Source organism: Acipenser ruthenus, chromosome 36 (assembly GCF_902713425.1).
Source record: "Acipenser ruthenus chromosome 36, fAciRut3.2 maternal haplotype, whole genome shotgun sequence".
NCBI lineage: Eukaryota > Metazoa > Chordata > Actinopteri > Acipenseriformes > Acipenseridae > Acipenser > Acipenser ruthenus.
The window spans coordinates 3,859,360-3,869,775 of NC_081224.1; the positions used below are offsets into that span (position 1 = coordinate 3,859,360).

Consider the following 10,416-nt stretch of genomic DNA (forward strand, 5'->3'; position numbering starts at 1 on the left):
GCGGCAGTAAGTGGTAAGCGGGATACTACGTGTTTTGGGATACCAGAAAAAATTGCATTACAATAATCAATTCTAGATGAAACCAAGGCATGCATTAGTCTCTCGGCATCAGATACAGAATTAATTGATCTAAGTTTGGCTATATTTCTCCAATATTAAAAAGATAATTCAGTAACTTCCCTAATATGAGTCTCAATGATAGATCAGGATCAAAGATGACCCCCCAAACTTTTAATTTCTAGTTTAAGTTTTGATGAGAGACTGCAGGGGTCAAGCTCATGTAATCCCACATTTTCTTTTAGTTGGTTCTGTGAGCCCACTAGCATAACCTCTGTTTTACCTGAATTCAACATTAAAAAATTCTGTGACATCCAATGCTTGGTGTCTGTAAGGCAAATAGCTAATAACACCCAGGCAGAAGAAATTCCTGGCTTTAGGGACAGATATAGCTGGGTATCATCTGCATAGCAATGGAAGTTCACTCCGTGTCTGCGGATAATGTCACCTAACGGTAGCATATATAATGAAAACAGCAAGGGACCTGGAATGGAGCCCTGAGGAACACCACAGACAACTTCCGATAATGCTGATTTTACCTGCCCAATAGAGACAAACTGAAACCTATCAGAAAGATAAGATTTGAACCAGGATAGGACAAGGCCAGACAGTCCCACTGTGGTTTCAAGATGATTCAGTGAGATGGAATGGTCTACAGTATCAAAGGCAGCACTTAGAATTAATACTGATGGAAAGCATAAGTCAGAGTTTATCAGCAGATCATTCACAACTCTGACAAGGGCCGTCTCGGTGCTATGTGCAGCATGAAAACCAGACTGAAACTTTTCGAATATACCATTAAGAGTCAGAATTTTTTGTAATTGAATTGCAACAACTCTCTCTAGAACCTTATCTAAGAATGGTAGTTTGGAGATTGGCCTATAGTTATTGAGGACGTTAGGGAGACCTGGACTGGCCATCTGATGTATGTGTGGTGCTGCAGAAAGAGGGCAGCAGCCCCGTGGGATCTGCCTGTCAGTCATGGCAGTGACACAGAGAGGTGGGGAAGAGGGTGTGTGGGCTTTCCCTTTCTCTGAGTGGCTGGGAGGCGGGCCTTGGGGGGATTGCTGGGCCTATAAATGAATAATTTGTTGTTTCCTCAGATCTGCCCCTCTAGACCGAACAACGAGCTAGCGGAAGCGCTGCTCATCGAGACCGTGGACGGACGGAACAGAAAACAAAAGAAACTCAAAGAGAAGAAACTAAAGAAATAGAGAGAGAGCGGGGAATCCTTGGGCAGACCCTTATAGTGTCCAGACATAGCTGAGGGAACAGCAGAGTGTAGGACGGAGACCCGGGTCATAGGGGTAGCGATGACTGGGGAAAAAACCGCTGCAGAGAGCAGCACCTTTATTTTGTAGTTTTCATTACTATGTTTTATTTTCACTTATTCTATTTTGCCTTTTCGTTTTCATTATTCTTTGAGCACCAGTCACTGTATAATTGTTATCACCCACCACGAGCACTACTGCACGCACCCAGACTGGTGACCGTGTTTTGTGTTATTGTGGGGCGGATAACGTGTCTTTATTATTTGGACTGCAATCCATTTATTATTGTTTCTTCCGTGCTTTACACATTGGTGTGTATTACTGGAGGTTTATTGTTTGGTCGCCAGCCTGGGAGTTATAAATAAAAGACCTCCTTTTCCAAACGGATTACAGTTTCCTGGTGTGTAATTATTTCTGCACTGCATCACCTCTGCACCTGTTTCCAATCGGCAGCCACTTTGCCACAAGAATGTAAAAAAAAAGAGAAGCAATATAAGAATTGGAAACTAAATAACACGATTGATACATGTGCAAGAAAATTATTTATTTTTTAGACCTTTTTCATATCATAGCAATTACCATACCAGTATCATTTATACAGCGCCCTTTATGTGCAAGCATCCCAGGGCGCTTTACAAAAAGAGCTCCAATCTGCTCGCCAGCTAAAGGCCAAATCAAAGAGATACGTTTTGAGCCTAGATTAAAAAATATTGACAGACTCAGCATTCTGGGTAAAAGCTGGAAGTGAGTTCCAAAGTGAAGGAGCTTGAAAACTGAAAGCCCTCACACCAATCTTTAAACCACATTTGTGTTCTAGAATGCTTCAAGATCCAGACGTGGATTCTGTCATTTTCTGGCTTCTATTTCAGGGCTATCTTGCAGCAGCGTGCAGCGGTCCAATCCTGGTTTGCACACTGGCAGTGGCAGGTCTGGTCATTGCGGATATCCCAGGAGCCGCAGGCATTACCGCAGGAGCAGCCCGTCGGCTTGTAACCTGCAAGAGAGAGCAAGAACCATTTACAATTCTGCCACCTCAGATTTTAACGATGCCCTCCGAGTGGCTGATGAGGTAATAATATCGTCTGTAATGTTCAATCATTTACATAGCCCTTTAAGAAGTAGAATGAAATGCACAGGAAATGGGTGTATTTGAGGAACAGATATGAAAACAGAAAGAGGAGACAGAGAAATGGGGTTATCAGTCTAGACATGTGAGCTACATGAAAACATATAAATAAAGTTCAAGTTCAAACAATAACGCTACGTTTGTATTATTTGGAGTAAAAGAGAAACATAAAAGCTGAAGAACTGAAGATGGCACACTGACCTGCAGGACAATCCACCAGGCTCCCTCTAGCTGAGGCAGAAATGCAGGACAGAGTCACTTTCTGCAGCACTGCAGAGGCTGAAAACAACACAAAGCATAAGAATTTAGGAAGAGGCTGTTCTGCCCATCAAGGCTCATCCCTTCCTTGCACCCTCTACCAGGGGGATCTCATTTAAAAGCACAGAATCTAGTCCATTTTGAAACGTTCCCAGTGTTTCAGATCCTACTGCTTCCCCTGGTAGGCTGGTCCATGCATTTATAATCTCTGTGTAAAAAAGTGCTTCCTACCTTCCCTTCTAAACTTCTTTTTACTCAGCTTCTATTCATGCCCTCTTGTTCTGCTCTCTGTGCTCAATTTAAAGTAGTGTCTTGGGTTAACTTTATCCAGTTCTCACTTGAGTGTTTGGATAGGTGCGGATGGAAGCTGGTTTCTTACCCACAGATTCTGTCAGGCTGCTCATCAGATCATCCAGAGCGCATTTCTGAGCGTCGGCAGCACAGAACATAGCGATCACAGCCAGCAACACAGCAACTCTCATCTTCATGGTCTCAGGACTTCACTCTCTGGAGAAACAAGCACAGCAACGTTACTCTTTACCACGTTGTTACACAGTGGACCCGGCTTACCAAGGCCTTACACAATATGAGAAACCGAACGAACGAGAGGAGGTCATGATTCAGCCCATCAGCGCTCGTCCGGTTCCTAGTAGCTGGTTGAAAACTTTTTGAAGTCGGGTCTTAAAGGATCCCAATGATTCATAAGAACATAAGAACATAAGAAAGTTTACAAACGAGACGAGGCCATTCAGCCCATCTTGCTCGTTTGGTTGTTAGTTGCTTATTGATCCCAGAATCTCATCAAGCAGCTTCTTGAAGGATCCCAGGGTGTCAGCTTCAACAACATTACTGGGGAGTTGGTTCCAGACCCTCACAATTCTCTGTGTAAAAAAGTGCCTCCTATTTTCTGTTCTGAATGCCCCTTTATCTAATCTCCATTTGTGACCCCTGGTCCTTGTTTCTTTTTTCAGGTCAAAAAAGTCCCCTGGGTCGACATTGTCTATATCTTTTAGGATTTTGAATGCTTGAATCAGATCACCGTGTAGTCTTCTTTGTTCAAGAAGGAATAGATTCAATTATTTTAGCCTGTCTGCATACGACATGCCTTTTAAACCCGGGATAATTCTGGTTGCTCTTCTTTGCACTCTTTCTAGAGCAGCAATATCCTTTTTGTAACGAGGTGACCAGAACTGAACACAATATTCTAGGTGAGGTCTTACTAATGCATTGTAAAGTTTTGACATTACTTCGCTTGATTTAAATTCAACACTTCTCACAATATATCCGAGCATCTTGTTGGCCTTTTTTATAGCTTCCCTACATTGTCTAGATGAAGACATTTTTGAGTCAACATAAACTCCTAGGTCTTTTTCATAGTTCCCTTCTTCAATTTCACTATCTCCCATATAATATTTATAATGCACATTTTTATTGCTTGCATGCAGTACTTTACACTTTTCTCTATTAAATGTCATCTACCATGTGTCTGCCCAGTTCTGAATGCTGTCTAGATAATTTTGAATGACCTTTGCTGCTGCAACAGTGTTTGCCACTCCTCCTATTTTTGTGTCATCTGCAAATTTAACAAGTTTGCTTACTATACCAGAATCTAAATCATGAATGTAGATTAGGAATAGCAGAGGACCTAATACTGGTCCCTGTGGTACTCCACTGGTTACCTCGCTCCATTTTGATGTTTCTCCTCTAATCAGTACTTTCTGTTTTCTACATGTTAACCACTCCCTAATCCATGTGCAAGCATTTCCTTCAATCCCTACTGCGTTCAGTTTGAGAATTAATCTTTTATGCGGGACTTTGTCAAAAGCTTTCTGGAAATCTAAATTTCATCATCATGTCACGTTCAGTGCTTTAATAGGGCAGCACTCGGGTCGATTAATATCAGTTTATATTATTCCCTGTATTTGTGCACGTCTCTTAGTTTTACTTTCATCCATGTCAGGTATATGAGGAAATAAGGAAAAGGAACACAAATATTTGCAGTTAAAGTGAACCAGTCAGGTTTTATATTTAATCAAACAAAACACACAACATTCTTATATATTTTGCAATAAAAGAACCAGTTGGGTTTATCCTTATTTTCTGGTGTTCAAGTCAATACAATATATACTCTTAGCACATGTTTATGCATGGATTATTACAATGACTTACACACTAAATATGATCATCCTTGTTGTGGCAGGGCAGAAGCCCCGCACGGGTAAATAAATGTATATGTGTAAATATTATATGAAAAAGTGTTTGTTAGATATGGCAGGGCTGGAAGTTAACATTCCAGCCCTGGTTGTTTTGGGTGTGTTTGTGGTGGTGGTTGGCAGGGATAGGGTTAATTCCTGTCCCTGCCAGATACATGTGAAAATGTGGCCAGGCATTGGTTAAATGATTCACTGTCAATCAACCCTGGCCACATGGTATATAAGGGAGCTACACAGCTCCATGAGAGGAAACTGCCTGAGAGAGGGGAGACCACATGGAAGGTCTGTTTGTTGACTTTTATGATTTATTTTCTTAAGATAGTGAAGGTGAATGCCCAGCCTATGGTTTCTGTATATTGTTTAAACCTTTTAATTATCTATTAAATGTATTTATCTTAATGCTAGAAGTCTCAGAAACAAAATGTTAGAACTTGAAGCTACTGCACTAACAAGTAACTACGATGTGATAGGTGTTACAGAAACTTGGTTGTCTGAGAGTGATGGAGATGAATATAATATTAGTGGGTACACACTGTATAGGAAAGAGGTGGAGGGGTAGCGCTATGCATAAGAAATAGTCTTGAAGCCCAGGTGTTAAATCTGGACAAAGAAAACCATGCCGAATCAATATGGGTCAGAATAATGGACAAAAATTCAAAGGGCATAATAATAGGAGCATGCTATAGACTGCCAAATTCAGACACTGAGCAAAATAATCTGTTATACAATGACATTAGAAATGTGTGTAGAAAAGGAGAAGCCATACAATGGGGGATTTCAACTTCCCCCGTATAAAATATGAGAACCCGGTGGGGAGCGCGTCGGAAGAAATTGAAGTGGTGGAAATGACAAATGACTGCTTCCTACGCAATTTGTCAAGGATTCGACATGAGGGGAGGCATGCCTTGATTTAGTCTTTTCAAATAACAAAGACAGAATAACTAAAACAGAGAGCCATTGGCAAACTCAGACCACAACATGGTCTCATTTGAAGTGATTTTTAAAACCTCAAAAGTAATGACTAAAGCTAAGGTTTACAATTTTAGAAAAGCAAACTATGAAGGTATGAAACAGAGACTAACAGAAGTAGATTGGAGTAAAATAGAGAAAACATCTACAGAAAAAGGATGGCTGTTTTTTAAAAATGTAGTACTAGAGGCGCAAAACAATTACATCCCAAAAGTAGACAAATCTAAATCTAAAACAAAATGGCCAAAATGGTTTAATAGATCAATTAAAACAAATATTCAACGAAAAAAGGCACTTTACAGAGCGTTTAAAAGGGACCAAAAAACAAAGTACACAGAAAGAGTACTTGGAACTGCAAACACAAGTCAAAAAGGAAGTTAGAAAGGCCAAGAGAGAGATAGAAATATCAATATCAATATCTAAGGGGGTTAAAACCAATTCCAAAATGTTTTTCCAATATTATAACAGCAAGAGAACATTCAAAGAGGAGGTTAAATGTCTAAGAGACACAAATGGCAAAATCATAGACGAAGAAAAAAAAAATAGCAAATATATTAAATGATTACTTTCACAGGTTTTTACAAAGGAGGACACGGACAACATGCCCCACATGTCGACCTGTTCCTATCCAATTTTAAATAACTTTAGCATAACAGAGGCAGAAGTGTTAAGGGGACTAGGAGGTCTTAAAATAAACAAATCCCCTGTGCTGGATGAGATCCTCCCAATAGTAGTCAAAGAAATGAAAGAAGTTATTTACAAACCGCTAACCAAGATCATGCAACAGTCTCTTGACACAGGGGTTGTACCGACAGACTGGAAAATAGCGAACGTAATACCGATCCACAAAAAGGGAGACAAAACCGAACTAGGTAACTACAGACCAATAAGCCTGACTTCTATAATATGTAAACTTATGGAAACTATAATAAGATCCAAAATGGAAAATTACCTATATGGTAACAATATCCTGGGAGACAGTCAGCATGGTTTTAGGAAAGCTAGATCATGTCTAACTAACCTGCTTGGTTTTTTTGAGGATGCAACATTGACAATGGATAATTGCAAAGCATACAACATGGTTTATTTAAAGTACTGTGGAGCGAGGTAACCAGTGGTGTACCACAGGGATCAGTATTAGGTCCTTTGCTATTCCTAATCTACATTAATGATGTAGATTCTGGTATAGTAAGCAAACTTGTTAAATTTGCAGATGACACAAAAATAGGAGGAGTGGCAAACACTGTTGCAGCAGCAAAGGTCATTCTCCTTTTGTTTTGGCCTTGAGCTGGTTATTTTGTTTCTGTTTCATGTGTTAGTGACTTGTTTTGTTAAACCTTTTTATTTTGTGTTCATTAAAAATGCGCAGCAGTGCTTAAACTGCAATTTTATTGTGTTTGAGTCTCTGTCCATCCGGCCATCCTGTCACACTTGTACTAATACTCATGAGCTTACCCTAGTACAGGAACATGATGTCGTCACAGGTAAAGAAACAGAAACTGTGTTTTTCTTTAGGTATTCGGCTGAGTGCCGGGTGACAATCAACAAGCTTTTTTGAAGCTCAGTATGACAGCTTGGGATAAGCTGCCAGGGTGAATGCACACCGATCTTTGATCTTTCATCAAGTATTTATTAACTTTTCAGTCACCACACACAGTTCCTGTCCTTTTTCAAGTGGCCTATCGTTTGCCCGATATCTTTCTCTGCTGATTGATTGGGTTCTAGCGGCACATTGGTTCTACTGGTTTGCGAATCTATTTTAGAAATACGAGGCTCCATCTTGGTAACGTTCACAGTCTAGAATATTCTCATGCACCTGTTAGTCTATTAGCTCAGCATTCTTAAGAAAGTAATCTAGGTCAGTGAGTTTATTTAAAACTGTAAGGGTACTTTTTAACAACAATTTATCTTTATCCTTTTTACACAGACAGAAGCTTGCTGACACATCCTGCCTTGAAGCTGCAGACACAGAGAAGCAGAGAACACATTATGCTTTTATTTTTTCTGCATCAAGTAGGATGCCAGCTACTTCAGAATCAAGTGGGATTCCTCCTGGATCCAATTCCCAGCATCACAAGTATTTGGAGTTCTCCTGTGCTTCACCCTGTATTGCAATACAATCTCTCCTTGTCCTTCCCTATAGTCTGCACAGTTTATTGGCTGGTTGATACACCCATCAATCTGATCATGGCATACTGTACAAATGCTTTCTATGTCCCTTTATTATCCAGTATGGTTTAGTTAGCACTAGACAGGACAGAGACTGAAGGGAGCATGCGTTCCTCATGTATAAATCTGATAATAATCCCCTGGTTTGGACTTTTTAACCACCTTTTCCATGACAATCAACAACATAACAACAAAAACTTAAGCTCGTTGAGCTCAAGGAAGTGTGGTATGCCTCCTCCATAACTGCAAGTCAAGTTGTTTGTGGTCACGTGGTTAACTCCTCAACCAATGCAATTATCAGACCTAATTATACAAGCACGATCGTTCACGCAATTAAGCAAATTATGCAATTATCAGATATACATTTGAGCGGCGTAAACAAATAGAGAATTTATGGTTGGCTACCCAGAAATTGCTATGCATTTAAATGGAGTATGCAGTTATCCACTGTGTCCATATAATGTATAATACATATTTTTTGTATTAATAATAATAATAATCACAGTTTTGTAACATGAACAGCAACAACAGAAAATATCAAATTGCACTTTGCAGTAGAGTCCTAAAACTGTCACACTGTTCTACACTAGTATAGCTGAACAGATCACACTTACCGGTGCAGGGGCGGGTGGCTTTCTTCTTTCAGCACAGTGGTAAAGGTCAGCTTATATAGCGTTGACAGTCCTATTGACTGCCTGTATACAGTTTGTCAAATACAGCTTATCCTGGGTGGAGATGTCCCCCCGTGTACACCACACCTAATACTTATTCTGGCCAAACCTGCTGAACTAGTTGTTATTTCTAATTGGAGTCATAAAACATGAGCCATGAGAGTTCTGTTTTGGGTTTACCAGCAACCTGAGAAATTGAAACTCAACAGCCATGATGACAACTCACCAAACAACACTGGTTTACACAACTTACACAGATCACAGCATAATCATGCAACCACTTAATCACTGCCCTGTGCTACGCAGACCAGTCTTGCTCTGAAAGGCAATCTCTGTTCATTTGAAAATACTGTGTCTCAATTAAACAAATACAAGTGTTGACAGTGCTATTGACTGCCCGTATCTAGCAGTAGTTCCCAGAGCGTTTTAATTGCATAAACCGAGGTGACCTCGTTCCCAATCACCGCAAGTCATTTTCACTAAATACAATCTTTAATTTGACAGATAAATGATTTAATTCAGATACAATTCATTAAGGGTTAAATGTATTGTATAGGTTACAAGAATTTGACCAAATCTAAATGTAACCATTGTACTGGAGAATTCTGCTTGTCTGTTCTTAGACTGTCATCTCCTCCTAAACCAAAAGACCCCCGCTGTGGTCTTAGCTTCAAAGACTTCAAGGTGTGAGTAAGCTAGTTTGATTATATTGAATAAACAAAAATGGACTGCATTAGGGCCTCATTCACTACACAGTGGTAATGTGTTTTGCAGGCAGGAAGCCCCTTTACTGCATGCTTTGTACACCTGCTATATTTACTAACTAGTGGCAGGCAACCTAGCGAGTGGGAAAAGTACCGCGACCTGTACCATCCCACAGGCTCCAGATTACCCATTTCTTTCTTCTTGTGCACAATTTACCAAAGTTTACCAAAGTATTATTTACTATAATACAACTGGCAATGTTACAAACCCTGTGTGAAATAAACCACAAGCTTCACTTAAGGATTCTGAACGCATGTTCTCGTTTTTTTTCTCCTTTTCTTTAAAAAAAAAGTGTTACATTATAAAAACATTCTATACAATTAATGTATGTAAATAAAACTTTTGTTGGGGGACGGTTAAAGCAGATGGATAGTTTCAGAAATGTCATATCAACCTAAATGAATTACTCACACTTAGAGTGCCTGGATTCACGTGAACTGATAACAGTATATTCACAGTGTCTGTGTTCTGACACCACGTGGGGCAAAGTGGTTGATAGTGTGCAGGTGCAGGTGATTAAAGAACAGACAGGCAATTGTAATCCAGGTGAAAAGGTTTGTTTTTATTAGTTGTTTTGTCCAGTGTGTGACGGCAAAACAAACTGTAAATAATAATGATGGTAAGTAATACAGCGGCGTGTATTACTTACATTTATAATCTCCAAGCTGGTCCCGAAATAATAGTCCTGTTATTGTATCCCCACATTAAACACAATGAATTAGTCTGCCACAAGTACCAAAAAGCTAGATCAACCTGTTGCAACTTAATATGTATATCATTAAGTCTGCCACAAGTACCAAAAACTGGATCAACCTGTTGCAACTTAATGTGTATATCATTAAGTCTGCCACAAGTACCAAAAAGCTGGATCAACCTGTTGGAAAGCACTTCGGCTCTCAAAACCATAGCCTTGCTGA

General features: G+C 39.8%; 1 protein-coding gene across 1 annotated transcript; it reads right to left on the reverse strand.

Moving 5' to 3' along the window:
• Positions 1–1,851: 1,851 nt before the first annotated feature.
• LOC131706704 (resistin-like) lies at positions 1,852–8,807 on the reverse strand. The gene is made up of 4 exons (XM_059008313.1): positions 8,678–8,807; positions 3,092–3,219; positions 2,656–2,733; positions 1,852–2,322 (listed from the first exon to the last, which is right to left on the reverse strand). Exons 2-4 carry the CDS (start codon positions 3,198–3,200, stop codon positions 2,189–2,191), a joined length of 321 nt encoding a protein of 106 aa, XP_058864296.1. The 5' UTR covers positions 3,201–3,219; positions 8,678–8,807; the 3' UTR covers positions 1,852–2,188.
• Between the last annotated feature and the right edge of the window lie 1,609 nt (positions 8,808–10,416).

Bases quoted from the DNA above. Each gene is read 5' to 3' on its own strand.
- LOC131706704 (XM_059008313.1), bottom strand. From the start codon at position 3,200: ATGAAGATGAGAGTTGCTGTGTTGCTGGCTGTGATCGCTATGTTCTGT. The intron at 2,734-3,091 runs GTAAGAAACCAG...TGTTGTTTTCAG, and splicing joins CAGCCTGACAGAATCTGTGG to CCTCTGCAGTGCTGCAGAAA. The intron at 2,323-2,655 runs GTCAGTGTGCCA...TCTCTCTTGCAG, and splicing joins CCTGGTGGATTGTCCTGCAG to GTTACAAGCCGACGGGCTGC.